At 46.3% G+C, this 21,164-nt stretch overlaps 1 protein-coding gene across 1 annotated transcript; it reads left to right on the top strand.

Annotated features, from left to right (window-relative positions):
- The first annotated feature begins 1,544 nt into the window (after positions 1 to 1,544).
- rcbtb2 (regulator of chromosome condensation (RCC1) and BTB (POZ) domain containing protein 2) lies at positions 1,545 to 19,489 on the top strand. The gene is made up of 12 exons (XM_080007119.1): positions 1,545 to 1,644; positions 2,709 to 2,843; positions 4,174 to 4,324; positions 4,845 to 5,011; positions 6,478 to 6,636; positions 7,655 to 7,762; positions 8,278 to 8,420; positions 15,722 to 15,912; positions 17,592 to 17,718; positions 18,265 to 18,404; positions 18,759 to 18,889; positions 19,007 to 19,489. Exons 2-12 carry the CDS (start codon positions 2,718 to 2,720, stop codon positions 19,145 to 19,147), a joined length of 1,584 nt encoding a protein of 527 aa, XP_079863245.1. The 5' UTR covers positions 1,545 to 1,644; positions 2,709 to 2,717; the 3' UTR covers positions 19,148 to 19,489.
- The last annotated feature ends 1,675 nt before the right edge of the window (positions 19,490 to 21,164 follow it).

The following is a 21,164-nucleotide window of genomic DNA, read 5'->3' as shown; positions in this document are numbered from 1 at the left end:
TAAAGACCATGTAAACTGGTTGATCTTGTTCCCGGTATTTTTCTTGTAGTTGGCGAGCGATGAAAATCATGTCCGTGGTACCTCTGTTTCAGGGAAATCCACTCTGAGAATGAGGAAGAATATTTTCTGACGGAGGAGTCTCTTAGCCAAAACTCTTGCTGGAGTTTTCCCAGTGGCGGACAGGAGGGAATCTAGTGGTGAACCGTCTGGATGCAGTAATACAGACAGGAGTTTGAGGCAGGCTATGTTTAGGGCACCTTTTCTAGCCCCTTCCCCTATTGGGGTAAGTGTTATAGATCCTGCTCAGTCGTGGGTGCAGCTGTCAAAAAGCTCTTTCTGCCTCAGTCCAAGAGCTTAATGACTGAGTCACACACCCACACTGTGTTCCAGGTTGTGGCTTGGAGCTGCCAGACTTCGCGGTCCTGCCCCCGTAACCACTTTCTGATCGCCACAGGATTTTGACCCGGGATGTTGAGCTGTCTGATTCCCTTTCGGGAGGATGCCTGCGCGTGGCATCTTTTATATATACACGTATCATTTATTTATTATTCCATTATTACTGTGTCTGCTGTCATTGGTACATTTCGGTCATGAACCAATCCTAGGGATCTCAGCTCTGCCTGGTGGACATAATACAGTATTACACTCAGGTCCTCAAATTTTAAATCTATCTATCTATCTATCTATCTATCTATCTATCTATCTATCTATCTATCTATCTATCTATCTATCTATCTATCTGTCTTTCTGTCTTTCTGTCTTTCTCTCTATCTCATGTTGACTAATTCAAAAATCCCTTCATCCCTATTTAATAACCCTTCACAGTGTCCAAGGAAACTCATTTAGATAAAGTCTGTGAGTAATGTTGTCATGTTGTTGTCATGTTGTTGTCATGTTGTACCCAGGCCTCACCGGGGTCAACTCAGGTGCCTGACGGCCACCACCTTCCTCTGTGTATTCACACTTACATTTCAACATACAGTACATAGAGCTTCTGATCAACCATAAAGGCAGGTTTTACCACTTGGAGTCAGCAATGGAAAGTAATCAAATGCATGTACTTTGTTTAGAACATTTTCAACATCTTCACTTATTTATATACATGCATTTTCGAGATTTTGGAATTTTATTCTACTGCGCTTCAAAGCAACGTAGCATACTGTTTTTACTGCGCTACACTTCTGACGAGTCACGTTGCTTTTGTTTAACAATCAAGATGAATATTTATATCCATAGATATCACTATTTCATTGTAAATTGTGAAATTGTAAATTTGAGCACTAGTGCAGAAGAAGGGGTGGGCACTGGATGTGACAAGTACTTTTACATGTAGAACTTTCAATACACTTAAAAGCAAGTGCTTACCTACTTTAACTTAAGTAGAAATATCAATGTTTTACTTTCACTTTCACCGGACGAGAGTGATTGTGCGTCTCTGTGTTTCCACGAGCTTATGGTGACAGTGAGATGGACCGCGTCACCCAGTCGGAGCCTCGTAGTTCCCACCGCACCGTGGGACTTGAACGCAGCACCGGCAGCACAGTGGACTCGGTGCTGAGCGGCGCAGGGTCGGTCCCGGTTCGCCCAGAAACATGCTGCTCTCCGAGGGGCAGGCACTCCGCTGAGCATCGGTGGACCGACAAGGTCAGCGTCGGGACGCACTGTTTCCTTCTATTTTATTGTTCCATGACGATGTGTTTGTTTGTTTGTTTGTTTGTTTTTTCCCCCTGATTTACAGCAGCTCAATAATTGCTCTTACGTTAGCTTAGCTGCTGGAGGGCTAGCGGGATGAAGGAGGCGTGTACGGTCCAAAATTATTATTAAGTTATTTAGCTCTGTCTGTCTGTCTGTCTGTCTGTCTGTCTGTCTCTGTCTATCTATCTATCTATCTATCTATCTATCTATCTATCTGTCTGTCTGTCTGTCTGTCTATCTATCTATCTATCTATCTATCTATCTATCTATCTGTCTGTCTGTCTGTCTGTCTGTCTGTCTGTCTGTCTGTCTGTCTATCTGTCTATCTGTCTGTCTGTCTGTCTGGATGTCTATCTATCTATCTGTCTATCTATCTATCTATCTGTCTGTCTGTCTGTCTGTCTGTCTGTCTGGATGTCTATATCTATCTATCTATCTATCTGTCTGTCTGTCTATCTGGATGTCTGTCCATATAGGCATGATAATGACTTTGGTATGATCCAAAGGCACTTTTTGTACTTGATATTAGATACACAAAATTTTAAATTCAGTTAATTCTGTCATTTAAATATGGAGCTGGTTCTGATCCGGGGGACCAGTAAGTGCTCACCCTACTGGGCGGTTGTCTGTATGGTCAATTAATTTTGTTGTTTAATTGTTAATTACTTCTTATTTGAAATTTCCTTTTTGGCTGCAGTGTTGCCTCAAAGCCAGCCCTGAAGAAATAATCACATCAGAACTTGCCATCAAATATTGACTACAAGGCTTTATGCTGCAAATACTCCTGGTAACACCATTTAAATTCATCCAGGGCGGCCCTGTTCAGCGTTGACACCAGTTAATAGATAACCTTTGGGGGGAAGGATAGGATCAAGTCTCAGCAAGTTTACTGCACAAACTGAGACAGGCCATATTTATAATATACCTCAGAATAGATTATGACTCCCATTCCGGCTCTGTGGTAATGATCATTCTTTGTTTGTGTTTTGGTATGACCCCCTTTCCTCCTGCAGCCGTAGAGCATGCTGGATGTGGGGAAGTGGCCGGGCTTCGCCCTCCTGCCGCCTGAGGAGCTGCGCCTAATCCGCCAAGCGTGTGTGTTTGGTACGGCGGCAAACGAAGCGCTCTATGTCACCGTGAACGACGAGGTAACGATTGCGTCAGACTGTTGGAGACGGTTGGAGACGTGGAAACCAACTGGCTGATTAGGTCTATCTTCCCAGTTTCAGAATTCATATCCCCACGTAATACAATCGTATCTTAAGAGTGATTGTGAACTAGCTCACTGATATGGACCAGTGCTTCAGGCACAGGGATAAGTGGATAGAACAGGGATATATTTAGCCTTCTGGCCTAATACATGTTGTTATCCCCAGCAAGCTGCAGTGGAGGGATGCAGGGCTTTTTGACTCTCACTCTTCTGTGTTTAAGGGAGGATCCAAGCGCAATATCACAGATTAGTGCATTTGGCATTCTACGGATACAAATACAAGATAGAGCCTGAACCGCTTTCGTATTTTCTGAAATCCGACTCTTGAATCTGTGACTCTGAATCTGACAGCCACAGCGTCTGTCCATGCAGGGCAGGGCGAGATATTGATACGATATCGATATTGTGATATGAGATGAGATATTGTCTGGGATTTTGCTGTTTTTATGGCTGCATTACAGTTAAGTAATAGTTTTCTGAACTTCCTGTTTTCGATGTTCTCATCAATGGTCATAATATCCACATTACTAATAATTGGTTCTCAGATTTCTCTTACTGTATTTATAAATATCTTATGAAAGCACAAACAGTTATTGTCAAAGCAAATCATCCCTTTCAAGGTATTGGTAAAAAATTTAATCATATTTGATTTTGTCACTACTGCCCAGCCCCAAGTCCATGTTAACAATCTCACAATAAGCTTACCAAATGGATATTCTAACATTGCTGTGAAAACACAGACATCCTGAGAATTGAAATATCCAAACAACATCAAAACAACATATAACATATAATTATTTTCATATATTGAGCTTGTCTTTCGCGCATTACTTGCCTGTGCATGCTGCTATTCCTGGAGCCACTGGTGTGTCTGTAATGTGCGTTCTGTGCACGCCTGGGCACGTTGGCATGAATTATTTTTGTGTCTTTCTTGAGTACTTCGTAAGATACCCGAGAGTTACTGCAAGGTTCACACAAGGTCCTTAGGGTGGTCCTCTGCCTTTTTATTTGCAAAGGGGTGTTTGAAAGACCTTAGAGTCAGAAAGACACCCTGTCTTTTTAAGGTGGTGTTACTACACAAATGTACTAGCCTGCCAATTTCACACATACGCACATAATTCCAAATGTACTTCTGTGTGGAGTCCCTATAACCCGGTGAACAGTGCTGGGAACATGTTAATGAAAGTCATTGTCAGTCTGTATGAACCCTGTTGCTAATCCTAATAATTATAAGGATTCCGGGTGATGATATTTGCGCTTATGTGCAGGTCTTTGCTCTGGGAACCAACTGCAGCGGTTGCTTGGGCCTCGGGGACCTCCAGAGCACCATCGAGCCCCGCAGGATCGATGTCCTGTGTGGGAAGAAGATCCTCTCCCTCAGCTACGGAACCGGACCTCACGTGGTCATTGCCACCGCAGGTACGCTACGAAAACAGCGCGAGCCCTGGAGATACTCTCAGGGTTTGGTATTTGATATAGATTTGGGGAGGCCAAGGCACTCTTTTATGGTCTCTTACTCAAAGTGATTTCTTTATATTCTAGTTTAGATTTTTGAACCAAATACTAATATTAATCTCAAAAGAGAATAAATAATAATAATAATAATAATAATAATAATAATAATAATAATAGCCCCATGACAGTTATTTTGTAAAACCGTTAGATGATCCAATCATATGGTTCCATCTGAATTTAAGGAGAATTTTGAGCCAATTTTAGAAATGTCGCAACACGTACATGCTGTAGATTGCTTTTATTAACTGAAGCAAAGTAACTGTCTATCCAAGTAATCCAAATTATTTGTACGACAACAAATCTGCAACTAAAATATCATGATTGTGACAGCCCTAGTGACTGGTTACCTGAGGTTCACAGCTGCATGCTGCTGAATATTAACCACTGAGTCAACATGGATGACAGTTTGTGCTTTGTGCCGCAGATGGAGAGGTGTTTGCGTGGGGACACAACGGCTACAGCCAACTGGGCAACGGGACAACCAACCACGGCCTGACCCCCGCCCTGGTGTCTACCAACCTGCTCAGCAAGAGGGTGACGGAGGTGGCCTGCGGCTCCCACCACACCATCGCTCTCACCACCGATGGGGAGGTGAGCACCGGAACTTCCCAACCCCAGTCCAGGCTCCAGCCTCCCAGGATCCATCACTACAAAACAAAACAAAAACACATGATGAATGTCAAAATTTCAGTTATTTGAAAATTTGACAGATTTTGAAACACTTAAAAATAGGATAATTTCTAACTCCTTCCCTGTTAAATGTTGGAAAATTAAGTTCCTCGGCACTTTATTTTGAAACTGCAAAAAAATCCATTGAGAATCACGCCATCCAGTATCATCAGCAGTAGGGGTGCAAATTTTAAAGAATTTCCTTCATCGATAGTTGTTTACCTTAACGAACAATAGTAGAGTAGTTGATAACATTTATTTATTTATTTAGCGAATGCAAAGTCCCTAAGCCAAGCAGTTGCCTCCTGGTCTGCTGTATGGAGGGTGATTACATTACATTACATTGCATTGATCAGACGCTTTTATCCAAAGCGACTTACAATTATTCAAACACCGACGGACGCAGCCATCAGGAGCAATTAGGTGTTAAGTGTCTTGCTCAAGGACACTACAGCATGCTAGCAGGAGGAGCCTGGGATCGAACCAGCAACCTTTAGATCACTAGACCACCAGCTCTACCTCCTGAGATACCATCCCCACCAATCCTGACTAATCCTCCTTTCAGTTTTTGAAGAGGGTAAACTTCTATGATGTTGATAACATAAAAGCTAACGACGTCACCGGGGGGGGGGCGCCATGGGGCAGGGAGAACTACGCCACGTTGCGCACCACCGAGATTTTGTGACTTGGCGTGAGGAGCGTTTTTCTTCATTTCATTTCAAAACGGAGAAGTTCGAGGCAAGACTCTCTGAGCCGGGTCACTCACACAGGAACATTTATTCTTGGCGCAAGTTAAATATTTTTACTTTTGCCGTCCTCCTCGACGTAATGAACCAGATGTTATGTAGCAGATCAAGTCTGGTGCAGATATGGACAACAAGAGGCTAATAAAATTACTAAACATTACACAAATTCTTATATATTAACACAAAAAAATGTAGTTTCATATATTTTATTGGAGTCATCACCATAGCAACATTTTGTTTGTTTTTCATCCCCCTGTGCTGTTCAGAAAGTGCCGCAATCTTAATCGATTAAATTCTTATTAGCACTTAATCAATTGTCGATTAATTGCTAACATGCATAATCAGCGTTAATTAATTTTTATTTAAACAATGCAAAATCTGCCTAAATCAATTTGGGATTCATGGTGGAGATAATAAACCTTCCAAAACACATGATGGTTGACGAAAAAAAATGTTTACATTAGAACATCAAGTCATCAAATCACTTTTTGCTTTCACTATCTGACCTTTGATCCGGTTCTTTCTATCAGATGTTTGTTTGGATGTTCTCCCATCCCGACGCCAGTATCTGTTCCTCCGTACTTGGGTTTGCTCCTTCCTCAGTCTTTCAGGAAACACTCCACGTTGCTTCTCTTACTCCAGGTTTACGCGTGGGGCTACAACAACTCCGGCCAGGTGGGCTCTGGCTCCACAGCCAACCAGCCCACCCCGCGGCGCGTCAGCAGCTGCCTGCAGAGCAAGGTGGTGGTGAACATCGCGTGCGGCCAGCTCTGCTCCATGGCCGTGCTGGATAACGGAGAGGTGAGGTCCCATTCGGGGGGGTAAATCCCTGAAAATAACGGGCCAGTTTGGTGCTCTCTAGATAGAATTTAAGATCTAATTTCAAGTATTTGGTGTTAATTTTTATGTACTTTTTCGATTTTAAAGGAAGAATCCAACGCAAAATGGTCATCCTTATTTAGGGAGATACAGATCATTCACGTTCACAAATTCTGTAATTCACAGCAATGTTGTTACTTTTTAGTGCATATACCTGTATTTAACATTCATATTTATACAAAAGTGTTGATGTGTCGATTGGAGGGACTAGTGAGCAGGTTAATGTTGGGTCGGCCTACTATCGTCCATGGAAGGGGAAACGCTGGACAAATGGCAAAATAATGTACTTCTACCCTCCCTGGTTAAGGGAGCATTGTGTAGTTTGTTGTTGTGTGTTTTGAGTAATTAATAAAATTACCAGAATATGTCTGTAGAGTTTGTTAAAATATTTCTTTGTTGTAATACCTGAGCTTTTAACACTTTAAACTTAATAAACTTTAACACAACTTTAACAACAACTTTTTTAATACTTTTTCACATTGGCCCCGAGTTGTGCTGGTTGTTGTTATGAAGTTCACAGAACAGTAATCCACTGAAATTCAACGGGAGACTAGTTGTCAGTGGTCTTGTTAAAGCAACACTATGTAACTTTTTTACCTTAAAATAACAGCTTCAAAATCATTTTGACGGTACACTGACTTGGAAACTGGCACCTCTTTCATTCCCAATTATTTTCGGACACAGAGTGTAAAAGTGAGGTCGCACTGTAGGGGCGCCAAATACCAAAAGTTACACAGTACTGCTTTAAGAGAAGTGCTGCGTGACTGTTATTGTCTTTATACATATCTTATAAATCATTGGAAGAATGTTGGCTTGTCTTCACTCCGGGCCCCTTCTGAATCAGGAAGCTGGAGCAACACCGGCCGACGGGAGACCCCGAGTGCAATTCTCCTCTAAGGATTTGCCTCCATGTGTCATGAAATCTGTGTTCTGTTTGTAGATCTATGGATGGGGCTACAACTGCAACGGGCAGCTCGGTTTGGGGAACAACGGGAACCAGCAGACTCCGTGCAGGATCGCTGCTCTGCAGGGCATCAACATCATCCAGGTACGTTTAGATTCTGCTTCCTCCTTAAATCTCTCGATAGATAGAGATATTTTATTATTCCCCAGGGGGAAATTGCAGTGCCACAGCAGCTCACAAAAAAAAATTCCAATAATAATAAAGTAATAACAATAAATAGAAAAAAGAAAATGGCGATATGCAATAAAGATAAAAATGTACTAAAATAAGCAATAAACCTTAATATTAACAATACACAATAAAATTGTGCTAATGTATAATGACTGAACGATGAACAATAAATATAAAACTAAAATTTATAAAAAAGCAATATGATAAACCTAAAAAATATACAACAAAGCTAAAAATTTACTACAAGATAGTATAAAATGTTCTCTATGCAATAGACCTAACCGTAAACGAGAAACATAAACTTAACAAACCAGAAAAATAAACCAAAAAATACACCAGGTGTCATAGGAAAGTGCAAATACACGATAAACCTAATGAAAACACAGACTCTGTAAAGCCAGATTCTGATCCTCGGCGTTCCTCCGCAGGTCGCCTGTGGATACGCTCACACGCTGGCCCTCACCGACGAGGGCCTGGTCTACGCCTGGGGGGCCAACTCGTACGGGCAGCTGGGGACGGGCAACAAGAGCAACCAAGCTCTCCCCACGCTGATCAACACCGACAAGGAGAGGTGAGTGGCTCCCGAGGTGTCCCGGGGGGATCCATTCATCCTGCAGTGAAGTGGCTCGCGGCGGGATGCCCGGTTGTTTTTTCCACTGTGACGACGAAACAAGTTTCACCACGGATTTCCCACTGGACTCCGTCTCAGGGTATTATCTCAGTCTTACCTGTGTCGTTAAGGGAAATAAAAAGCTGGTAACGTTGGTAAAATAATGATCCAGCCCTCTCACTAAACTGTGTAGAGTTGTTCTCCATTCTCTTCAGATATTGCGAGACACAACTTGTAGTTGGACACATGGAGCCTAATTTATTCAAAAGTATGGGCGAGGGTAGGGGGGCTCTGTAAGAGTGATGCTGCTGAGTTATGCACGGTGGTTTTTTTATCTAAGGAATAAGGAAATTGAGTAAAATAAAATAAATCTAAAATAAAAACACAATGTTTTTATTTTCTTTATTCAGAGGAATGCAACACTTGATCTTTCCCTCTCCAATAGGGGAGACAGGGGCGCAAATTGCACCTCGATGGCTCCCTCAGAGGACACACACAGGACCCAAATTGTACTTGTACGATTTCATATTATTTTCAAGGGCTTTAATGTGTGATCGGAAAGACGGATGAATAGACCCAGGGCATTTTTTTTTTTATTATTCTTATTTTTGTTTAGGGAAAAAAAAAAAGTTTTTGGCGGGATTTTTATGGACTAACCCCATTTGGCTTTCATTACTTTTCACATGTTAATAAATAACTGACAGTTTGTATGAACCAGATGTTATAACTGCCTCTTCTATGAGAGAGAGAGAGAGAGAGAGAGAGAGAGAGAGAGAGAGAGAGAGAGAGAGAGAGAGAGAGAGAGAGAGAGAGAGAGAGAGAGAGAGAGAGAGAGAGAGAGAGAGAGAGAGAGAGAGAGAGAGAGAGAGAGAGAGAGAGAGAGAGAGAGAGAGAGAGAGAGAGAGATTTTTTGATTTTTAAAGCATCTTTATTTTAACAATTTCTCTAGTTCACAGTTACAGACAATACAACAAACACACTTGGTTCACTAACAGAGTCCTACACGTTAAAAACAGACTGGAAGCACAGGTCGTCCTCCACCAGGGAACAGATGGCGTCGTTAAAACACCACAGCTTGATGAAGACGTCCAGACTCTTCATCAGTCTGTGAAAGTTAAAATCAATCAAGACTCTGGCCCCGACCAACGCTACAAACACTCTTCCTAAAACACTCTCCTTTCCCCTCAGTTTGTTCCTCCTCGTGAGGTAGATGGCCATCTTCGCTTCCCCGACTAGAAAATTAAGCAGTCGCCATTTCTCTGCGTTGGCCCTGTAGTATCTAGCCCCAAAAATAAAACAGTTTCTGGACCACTCCTCCTTAAAGAGCTTAAAACTTTCCTTTAAAAGACTAAAAAGCTCTAAAAGTCTGTCGCACTCTGCAAAACAGTGAAACACGGACTCTGGCAGTTTGCAGAATGGACATTCATTTGCGACCGTGGGATTAAAAACTGAAACAAAGCTGTTGACAGCTATGGCTCCATGTAGGACTCTCCATTGGAGGTCCCCCGTCCTTTTCTTGGAGGGAGCTTTGTAAAAACTCCTCTAGCGCGGCTCCTCCTGTCCCCCCATCTGGAGCCGTCCCCTCCAGACAGTGTCCTGCCGCCCCTCCAGTCCCTTCCTATTTAAAACAACCACACACTCTTTGTAAAAAGCCTTCCCGCTGGCTGCGTGCAGGTCCAGTTCTGCATAAAGTGCCCTGTGCAGCAGCTTCCCGGAGGACCCCTCCAGGTTGGGGGTCAGGGTCATCTCCGGGAAGGGATCCTCCGGGTTTGGCTCCTCCGCGCCTTCGCCGTACTCCTTCAGCAGGGCCAGCTCCTCCTCCGTGAGCGTCTCCCTCCACCTCCACCTGGTGGACCTCACCCCCAGCCGCTCCGCCATGGCCTCGCCGTCCTGCAGGTCGCTCCCCGCCGCCGCCACCACCTGCCTCAGGGTCAGGACCCCCGCCTCCCTCAGGATGCTCCTCAGTCCTGGAGTGGCCCCGTCCTGCACATCCAGCCTGGCTCCTCCGATCACCGGCTCCTCCAGGAGCCAGTGGAGGGAATCTGCGGCCTCCCTTTTCCTGTTCTTAAAATACCCCCATGCTTTAAAAAGCTCCTGATAAAAACGGGGTAAGCCCGACTTGTTTAGAAGACTCGTGTCCATTAAAAACAACGAGCGGTCGAGTCCCATCCTCCCAGTCCTCTTTAAGACCAAGCCCGCCACGTCCTTCCAAACGTTTAAGTACCCCGTTAGAAACTTCTGCACAAACTGTAACCTAAAAGTTGCCACTCTGCTTTTGATGTCCACCACACTGTGCCCCCCTTCCTCTTTAGTCAGAAAGACCCTTTCCTTCCTGACCCAGTGGAAATTCCGCCCCCAAAAGAAATCCATCAGCTCGGCCTGTATCTTCCTAACTAGCAGGTCTGGTGGTTGGACACAGGCCACTCTGTGCCACAGCTGTGAGGCCACCAGGTTGTTAATAATGAGCGTCCTGCCCCTATAGGACAGCTGTGGCAGTGCCCACCTCCATTTTCTTAGCTTGCCCTGTATCTTTCCTAACAGTCCTTCCCAATTCTTCCCCACCACACTTTCACTCCCTAAAAACACTCCCTGATACTTAAACCCATCCCTTCGCCACCGTAAGCCTCCTGGCAGTTTTAAAAGTCCCCCCCTCCATCCGCCCACAGCCAGCGCTTCGCTTTTGCCCCAGTTGACTTTCGCTGCTGATAGCAGCCCAAAGTCCCTGACGATCCCCTCCAGTTTGCTGATTTCGTCCTGTTTCTTTATTAAAACAATGACGTCGTCCGCATAGGCTGATAAAATGTGGCTTCTCTCGAGACCGTTTAGAAACACACCCTCGATGTTCGTCCTTAATTGACACAGCAATGGTTCTATGGCCAGAGAGTACAACATCCCTGAGAGGGGGCAGCCCTGTCTCACCCCTCTACGCACTTTAAAAGGGCCGCTCAGCCCTCCATTAATCTTCAGTATACTCTCGATGTCCTGGTACAAAACCTGGATCATGGCCAGGGCTGAGGCCAAAAGCCTCCAGAGTTTTCCAGAGGTAAGGGTGCTCGACCCGGTCAAACGCCTTTTCCTGGTCTAGCGAAATGAGCCCAGTTTCAATGCCCAGAGAACTAGAGACGTCCAAAATATCCCGAATTAAGGACACATTGTCCAGAATGGACCTACCAGGCACACAGTAAGTTTGGTCCTGATGGACTACCAGGTCCATCACCTCCCTCAGCCTGTTGGCCAGCGCCCTCGACAGGATTTTATAGTCCGTGCACAGAAGGGACACAGGACTCCAGTTCTTGATCTCCTGCAGGTCTCCTTTCTTGGGTAGGAGAGTGATAACTGCCCTCCTGCAGCTGACTGGCAATAACTTATCTTTAAAAACTTCATTAAAAACCATTAAAAGGTCCTCCCGTAACTCCTCCCAGAACTCTTTGTAAAACTCCGCAGGAATCCCGTCGATGCCAGGGGCCTTACCCCCCTTCATGCTCTGCAGGGCCGTGGAAAGATCCTGCAGGGTCAGAGGTTCCCCCAGCACCGCACTGACATCTTCCGGGACCCTGGGAAGATTCCCACAAAAGGAGTAAAACAGTTCTTTTTGCTCCTCGTACTCACTTCTGTACAGTTCTGTGTAAAAGTCCACGGCTCTCGTCCGGATCTCCTCCGGCCTCCTGAGCTCCTGTCCTGTGTCTGATCTCAGGGCGTGGATAAACCTGCTCTGCCCGTTCCTCTTCTCCAGGCTAAAAGAGAACCTAGATGGTGCGTCCATCAGTGCTGCGCTCTGGAAGCGAGAGCGGACCAGCGCCCCCTGCGCCTTGGTGCCTAGTAGGTCTGCAAGAGCAGCTCTTTTAGACTTGAGGTCCTTAATGTGATCTCGATTCCCAGTGGGTTCCACTACACCCTGTAACTCCACAATGTCAGTCTCCAGATCCCTCATAGATCTGGTGATGTCCCGTGTGACATTGAGAGTGTACTGCCGACAGAGCTGCTCTATCTCCCTCTTCCCATAGTCCCACCACAGTCTTAAGGAAGTAAAATCCTGCTTTCTGTCTCTAAAACCTTCCCAAAAAAACCTAAAAGCATCCTTAAAGTTGGAGTCACATAGTAGGGTGGTGTTAAAATGCCAATATGCGCTTTTGGGCTTTACATTGGCGATAAAAACACGGCAAACAACCAGGGAGTGATCGGTAAAACCAACAGGCACCATTCTACATTCCTTAAAGATGTTAAAATGGTGCTTAAAACAGTAAAACCGGTCTAGTCTGGCCAACGATAGAAAGGTGCCTCTGCAGTGCACCCAGGTGTACTGTCTTTCATCCCCGTTGGTTCTCCTCCACACGTCCGTTAGCTCGTTCTCGCTTGAGAGCAGCCTCATCGCGTTCTGCGATGCTCTGTGAGGCTCACAGTGGTTCCTGTCTAACAGGTCGTTCTCGGTGCAGTTAAAGTCACCTCCTAGAAACAAAAACTCCCCAGTACGAGCTTTGCTTAAAACCCCATTTAAAACTTGCAAAAAACTGACTCTGTGTGGTCCTGTGGTGGGGGCGTACACATTTATAAAGACAAACTTATGATGCTCAAATGCTGCCCTCACCACCATCAGTCTGCCCTCCACCACCTCCTCCACCTCAAAGGATGCTGGGGCAAAGCTCTTAGAAAAGAGAAGAGCCACCCCACCGCTGGTGGTGCTCTTGTGGCTTAGCACCACCTCCCCCCCCCACTCCCTCTTCCAGTCAGCCTCATTGCCAGAGTCACTGTGGGTCTCCTGCACCAACAGCACATCCAGCCTCTTCTGCTCCATCAGCTCATACAGCAGAGACCTCTTAGCTGCGTCTCTGGCCCCATTCGCGTTCAGCGTGCTGATGTTAAAGTCACTCATTGCAACGGAAAAGGGAAACAGCCCGAACAGCAGCACCCACCTCCACCTCCTCCCCATCCTCTCCGTTGTTCAGCTCCTTCCTGATCTTCTGCACTATTTTCTTTAGCCTGTACACCTCCTGGTCCGTGAACCCTCCTCTTCCCTTACTCCTCATCTGTTGCTGGGCCGCGTTCGCCAGCAACTCCTTGTCTGAGAAGAAATCCTCCACCTTAATCCCTTTCACATTCTTCGTTCTGTGCAAAAACGCTTTTATTTTGCCCACACTGTAGCTTTTTTTGCCCTTTTTCTTCTTTACGCTGAGAAAAACCTGCCCCTCACTGTCTGCAGCAGAGTCCTCCTCCATCCAGGACTCCGACTCCGAGCCTCCCTGCTCCACCTCCTGACTTGCCTTCCCCTGGCTTGCTGTCCCTCTCTTCGCCTGAGAGTCTCCTGCCATTTTGTTGGACTTTCTTTTGAGGCGAGGGACTCTCACCCGATCGTCCTCGTCCCCCATCTCAAAGTCACTTCCTTCCAGTGCCTCCTCCTCCCTAGCTACGTCACCTGCACTCCTTTGACTTTGTTCCGTAGCTTCCTTTCCCTCACCAGTCCCCTCCTGTCCCCACGCACCCACCTGCCTGTCTTCCGGACCCTCCTCCTTCCCCTCCTGTCCTCCCACCCTTACCTGCCTTCTTTCCAGACCCTCGCCTGCCTCCCCCCGTGTCTCCACGCTCACCTGGCTGCGCTGTCTACCTCCACCCGTTCCCTCCTGCGGCTCCACATTCCCCTCCCCCCCCCTTTTTTTCCCCTGCCCCTCGCCTGCCCCCTCCTGTGCCCCCACCTTCACCTGCTTTTCCCCTCCTTCCTTCTGGCCCTCCCCCGCCTCCTCCTGTGCCCCCTTCTTTGCCTGTTTTCCCCCCTCTTGACCCCCCCCTGCTCCCTCCTGTGCCCCCACCTTCGCCTGCTTTTCCCCTTTCTGACCCTCACCTGCCCCCTCCTGTGCTCCCTCCTTGTCCTGTCCACCCTTCTGCCCCTCACCTGTCTCGCCGTCTGCCTTCTTACCTGGACATGCCCTGACCTGGTGTCCCTCCCCACCGCACCCAAAGCACTTGGTGGTGTCAGTGTTGACAAACACCACGTAGTCAAACTCATCCGCCCTGATTTTAAAAGCTACGTTTAGCTCCGCATCCCTGTTGTTCAACACCATCAGGACGTGTCTCCTGTGCGACACCACATGCTTGAGCAGCGGCGACTTGCACCCCGACGGGACTTTTTTAACTGGCGACACCACCTTCCCGTGCCTCGCCAGTTCCCTAGTGAGGGTCTCATCTTTAATGAACGGCGGAACATTCGCCAAATTCACCCTCTTCGCCGGTGTGGAGAGAGGCAGGACGGGAACGAACATTTCGTTCACCGTAACGCCGCTCGCCACCACTGCGTTCACCTTGTCTACACTGTCCAAGAAGATGACCACCGCACTGTTCATCCGCGCTGCGGACACAACGCTGCTGTAGCCGACAGCCTTCCCCACCGCCAGGCTGCAGTCCTCCACCGAGACCGAGGAAGACACGGGCAACTTAATGCCGTGCTTCCTCGTTAGCCTGGTGAGGTCCGACATGGTTGCGGACCCGCACCACCACCACCACCACTACCACCACCACCCCCCACCCGCTGTGCGCACACCCTACAACCAACAAAAAAACTAACACCGTCACCAACAAATAATTATAAACATACAATTGATAAAAAAAGTTAGAGAGAAAGTCACTCACTCTACAAAACGCTCACACGCTCCGCTCGCTCACGCCTCCAATCACTCAGAGAGAGAGAGAGAGAGACAGAGAGAGAGAGAGAGAAGCGGTGGGGTCTTAAGCCCGGCCCGCTGGGGCTTGCTATACACTGGGGACACCCTGCAATCAATATAAATGCAGAGAAATGCATTTTGTTGCCTCAGAACGTGTACTCTGTGCAATGACAATTAATTGAATCTAATCTAAAAATATATTAATATAATATATAAATGACGGTCGTGCCCCTTTTTCTTTGGTCTCTGGGCCATATAGGGAATTTTTTTGGTGGGTATCTTTTTATGTAGAATTAATAATAATATTTAAAACGTATTTCGTTTTTAGTTCGGCTTTTTTAAATTGTATTTTATTTTATTTTATTTTATTTTATTTATTTATTTACAAAATTACGATTTGCGTCATACAATAAAATAAAAGACAATAAAGTATACCAAAAAAATTCTGTGCATACTTTAAAGCTTGAATTGTATTTTGGGTCTTCCTTATAACTTCCACATGTATCCTCTTAATTTTCCGCAATTATCTGTAATAATGCCTCAGAATAATCTTGTAATGGACTACTAAAGTAATAGTAAGTACTAAGAAAAAGTATTTTTGTTATTTTCCAGGATGGTGGAGGTTGCCGCCTGTCACACCAGCCACACGTCTGCAGCCAAGACGCAGAGTGGGCAGGTCCTGATGTGGGGTCAGTGCCGGGGCCAGGCCGTGGCCTGTCCACACCTCACTCACTTCAGCGGCACCGATGACGTGTTTGCCTGCTTCGCCACGCCCGCTGTCACATGGCACCTGCTCACCGTGGGTAAGTCCAGGTCGGACATCCGGTCTCAATGTGCAGAATATGAGTGGAAGAGGCGACATAAACCTCACCGTACCACATACTTTCACCCGGTGATACAAAAAAACGGTACATCGCTGTTGTTCCGGGAAGTGAGTTCTTCATGATCTTGAAAGAAAACAGAGTTCCTCTGATGAAGTGATAACTGAACCAGCTTTTATTAAAGAGTGTAAAATTATTTTCTACAAAGCGATGATACATTTTTATGTCACACAGTATCATAGCGTCTTCGGTGTTAAAGCTCCTACGGACCAGAAAACGATTCTTGTGGAGATGCTTTAGATTCGTTTCAGTGATTTCAGAGAAATTAGCTGTAATTTCGAAAAAACAAAAGTGTTAATCACTGGTCAGGCAATACTTCTGCCTAGTGTTGGTTCTACAAGTTGAAATTATAAAGTTTTTATTCCAGGCGTAGTAATAATAGTTTAAATGAATAAAAGGTGTATAAAGCGTTTGTTCTGGACGGTATGTCACGAGGCGTGGCCACGGAGCATGTTCTGGGAGGTGACATCATGAAGCACAGCTAGACTTCCTGCTTCCTGCTGGCTGTGCCTTCTCCCAGTTGCTGAATCTTGGACATTTCTTGGGCGTACAGTATCTACATCTATTGCAGCATTCTCCGCCTGCCGTCTACGTTTGAAAAGGGACGTGATCGTATCTTTCCCAGTCATAATCACAAGAAATCTTCCTCCTGGCTTATACCTAACCCTTATTTCCAAGGGCTCTCTACATTAAATCGTCTTTTTTCCATCTGCATCCGGTTCTTCTCTGCACTTGGGTCTTGGAAACCAGAACAAAGCAAGATTCAGCCAAGAACGGACCCAGCAGAGGTGAATGGGTTGCATACTGCCCTTCATCACCAGGGTGCTGCTGTTAGGGAGCAACAGACCAAATGAACTACTTTAGAGGGAGACCATGGCGTCATCCGCCACACCGTGCAAAGCCTCTCCCCGGCTGTTCAACAAATCCCTGGGAAGTAGAGGCACTCCTCACCGCATACCAGGGGGGGCCTATCCCAAGACATAAAGGACCTCGCTGGCTTCCCGTCATCAGCCTTGGAGGGGCCGATAAATCTTGCCGTCGGGGCAGACAACAGGCTACGGGAGCGCCGGTTTCAGCGGAGGGGCCGGGGTTCTACTTCTCTCTTCCCCCAGGCTTCAGCCCACGACTCGCCCCACTCACCTGGTTCCACCCCCGTCAGTCAGGTGAGAGGGTTGAAGCCACGCAGATTGGGGGAACACGGCTGTCCACACAGGGGGGAGGGATGCTGTCTGCTGTGGAGCCACTTCCGGTCTCACTGGCCCGGGCGTCCAGCGAGAGGAAGCAGCCGTCAGCAGCAGGGCGAGTCCTGAGTCACTAGAAGCTTTCTCTTGGTTTTTTAACCTTCTGGCCCAACTATTGTTTTGTTATTGCTTTTCTTCAAGGACTCTACAGCACTTTAAATCGTCTATTTTCCATCTGCCTCCGGTTCTTCCCTGTCCTTGGGTCCTGGAAGCAACATCCTTAAAATATATAGATGTGGACAGACGCATCTACAGTGTAAATCAAGTCCAGTCATTTCAAAGCCATTTGAAGTTATAGTTTCAATAAAGATTTAATAGTTTTTTTCTGTTGTTTTACTGTCTTTGTTTTTCGTCTCCCAGACGGAGACGACTACCTGACGGTCGCTCAGTCGCTGAAGAAGGAGTTTGACAGCCCCGAGATTTCGGACCTCAAGTTCCTGGTGGACGGGAAATGCATCCACGTTCACAAAGCGCTGCTCAAAATAAGGTGAGCGGCGGAAAGGAGAGAACGGCGTCCGTGAGCGCTCAGTGGGCCCCAGGCGGTATCACCGTAAAAGCTTCTCACACGCGTTGGCCTCGTGAGAAACGGGTCCTGGCTCAGTCTTCATGTGGAGGCTCCGTCAGTCGGACGCTCTGGACTTCCTGCTCGTGTCGACGCGGAGCAGCCGCAGACATATTGTTTCCCCTTTCTGCTTTTTATAACCGGGCTCGGACACACGATATCCTCATCTCGGCCTCGTCGGGAGGAAGGAGCCGGGCCGGCTGCTCCGTCACGTGCTCACACACCGCCAGCCGTGAGCAAATGTGTAGTCAGTTGTAGGAGCTGGACGATAATGGACTAGTCTAACTCGTCTTTTATGGCGATTATAGATATAACAATGCAGCTCAGGGAGAGAAGCCCAGAATATTGGAAGCTACAAATTGAGGGGGAGACGATTGATTCGCCTCTTCCCAACCGATGAAAACGTTCTATTTATATCTTCGTTTCAATCATTGTATTTGCATTTAAACCCTGCCGTTCCTCCCGCTCGAGGTGCGAGCATTTCCGAGCGCTGCTGAATGAAACAGACGAGGAGGCCATCGAGATCCACCAGTTCTCCTACCTGGTGTACCGAGCCTTCCTGGAATACCTGTATACCGACAGCATCAACCTGCCACCAGAGGATGCTATCGGTAAGTCCCAGCAGGCTTTGGGGTCTAAAGGAGTGTGGGATAGGGAGCTAGTCGGGCCCGCTGTCAAAATCCAGTATTTTTATGGTCATTTCTGTGGTTATTTTACTTGGTAGAAAAGTAAAACTAAAGTTTTCTTTCAAAGATAGAGAAGAAAAAGACTAGAGACAATAACCTCTGAATACAATAAATAACTTCTAAAGCTAAGCAGGCATACCGTGAGTATTTCCGGTTTAATAATCACAATCCCAATGTAGAAAAATGTGTTGTTTATGAACCACGATCAAAGTTAGGTTGATCGGCATCGGTACTGGCATCGGTATCGACCCCTGTTCTCTGGTGCTGCTTTCTGCGCAGGCTTGCTCGATCTGGCCACATACTACCGAGAGACGAGGCTGAAGAGACTGTGCCAAGAAACCATCAAGCGGGGAATCTCCGAGGAGAACGCCATCGCGCTGCTCTCCGCCGCCGTCAAGTATGAGGCCCGGGTAAGCACGCAGAACCTGGCGCCCGCCCGAACCCCGTAGCCGCGGCTCTGCCCGTTAGCCCGTTAGCTTGTATAGCGCTCCTCTGCACTGACCCGCCGGCCCTCTCGGTTTTTCTAGGACCTGGAGGAGTTCTGCTTCAAGTTCTGTGTCAACCACCTGACGGCCGTCACGCAGACACAGGCCTTCACCGACATGGACCACGATCTGCTCAAGAACTTCATCAGCAAAGCCAGCCGCTACGGGGCCTTCAAGAACTGACTGCAGCAGGGAGGCGCCAGAGACTGTTAGGGCCCGGATGAAGCTCCGGAGGCCTCCAGACAGACCTTCGGAGAAACCTCCAGAGGCCTCCAGACGGACCTCCAGACAGACCACCAAAGGCCTCCAGACAAACCTCCAGCGGCCTCCACACGGACCTCCAGAGGTCTCCGGAGACCTCTGGAGGTGACCTCTGAACTACAAAAACGCTGCAACGCTGATGGATGCTCCCAAGGTCTGGGCGCAGCAAACACGGACGGGTTTCAGCCTTTAGCTTCCTTTTTGAGCAGGGACCCAAGCACCGCGGCGTCTTGGTTTTCAAAGAGTGAACTTCAGAGCAGGTGGAGGAGTCGTCCCTCTGCTTTCCACTTAACAGTCTGTACAACGCACCCTTCCACACTCGAATCCTGAAACTGTTTTGGGATCTGGATCAAAGGAACCAGGAAGCTGCTCTGGGTTCGGGTGTTGGCGCCGCCCCTGATGGGTGATCTACTGCTTCACGAGGACAGGTGACAGGTGACAGGTGACAGGTGTGTTCTCAGAGGTTTTCTTGGAAAGCAGGTTTTTATTTAACATAGAACATCTTTTTTGTTTTTTTGGTGAGGGAGGGACTAGCTGTGGGTCGACCTTTTTTAATTATTTTTTTAAATCACTAATGTTTTCACTGTCTGTTCACTGAGGAGTAGTATACCTAGTAGTCAATGAGTACTAGTAGCCCAATAGTTATTGAATTACCATCCCTTTGGTGGATTTTTTTAATTTTCTTTCTGTTGCCATGCAGTGTTGGGGTTAATGTCATTGTTGTTGTTTTTAGACGAACATTTATTTAGACTTTTTTTTTATCTGCAATAAAAGGCTGTTTGGGGTTTTACCAGAAAACTGTTACTACAGAAACATTTCTACCGTTTTGTAGTAAGCTTCTTTTTTTAAACCGCAGTTAACAGGATGTTGCGCTGAAAAAAATTGTCATAGATCAACTCAAAGAAATTGCTTACATTTGTAAAATGCCATATATATATATATATATATATATATATATATATATATATTTTTTTTTTTTTTTTTTTTCTCGCTTTCCTCAACTGAAAGGAAAACTGGTATTTTTTACCCTCAGCATGACTCACATCATATGTGAGAGGTGCGATTCACTCAACACTGGATCAATTTAAAAGATTCTCACGCCAATCGCTCTGGGTGATTTGCAACGATGAAAATAAGTAAGATCTGCGTCAAATAAAAAAAGAACTGAGTTTTCCGTTAGAATTCAGAAATGAAGATGTCATTTTTTTCACTCCGAGCGAGTGATGAGGGAGCCCTGCTCCTGGCCGGCAGCTGGACAGAGCGACGCCAGCTCACTGTCCCGATGCAGAGGAGCTGAACCTGCTCCTGGCAAATAGGCTTTGTTTACAAGTATTTGCTCGTTTGTTGTTTTCCGTGATGCCACTCTGGCTCCTTTGCTGTTCTTCATTCTCACTTTCTCCTGGAGCTTTTACATATTGTTGCACGGTGTCAGGGGGGAGTTTAGCCCACATTACTAATGATTCCATCACAATTGATAGAATGTAAGAGAATATTTACATTAACAAGCCAAATATATATGTGTTTTTGTTTGTTTTGATAAAGTTTAATATGTTACATGTATGTTTGCACTGGTGTCTTTTTCACAACAACCGACAAACTACTGATTGATGACTTCTAATCATCCAAAAGGTTATTATGTGAATTGAGTTTTGTAGCAAAACATTGGAGCATGTGACATAGAACAACAGCTGAAAGGCTGGTGTGTGTGTGTGTGTGTGTGTGTGTGTGTGTGTGTGTGTGTGTGTGTGTGTGTGTGTGTGTGTGTGTGTGTGTGTGTGTGTGTGTGTGTGTGTGTGTGTGTGTGTGTGTGTCTCTCCACTTACAGCTTTGAGCCACTGGGGGGCGACGTCTTGTTCTACAAATGACACCTTAAAGAGAACAGTCATGTCTTCACTATTGGTTCAGAATCGCTTCTTTTTTTAATTTTATTTTTTTTAAC

Source organism: Zeus faber, assembly GCF_960531495.2.
Source record: "Zeus faber genome assembly, chromosome: 9".
In the NCBI taxonomy this organism is placed as follows: domain Eukaryota; kingdom Metazoa; phylum Chordata; class Actinopteri; order Zeiformes; family Zeidae; genus Zeus; species Zeus faber.
The sequence above is the reverse complement of the archived record's forward strand: the minus strand, read 5'-3'. Positions and strand labels throughout refer to the sequence as shown.

Bases quoted from the DNA above. Each gene is read 5' to 3' on its own strand.
- rcbtb2 (XM_080007119.1), top strand. From the start codon at position 2,718: ATGCTGGATGTGGGGAAGTGGCCGGGCTTCGCCCTCCTGCCGCCTGAG. The intron at 6,637-7,654 runs GTGAGGTCCCAT...TTCTGTTTGTAG, and splicing joins CCGTGCTGGATAACGGAGAG to ATCTATGGATGGGGCTACAA. The intron at 18,890-19,006 runs GTAAGCACGCAG...CGGTTTTTCTAG, and splicing joins CCGTCAAGTATGAGGCCCGG to GACCTGGAGGAGTTCTGCTT.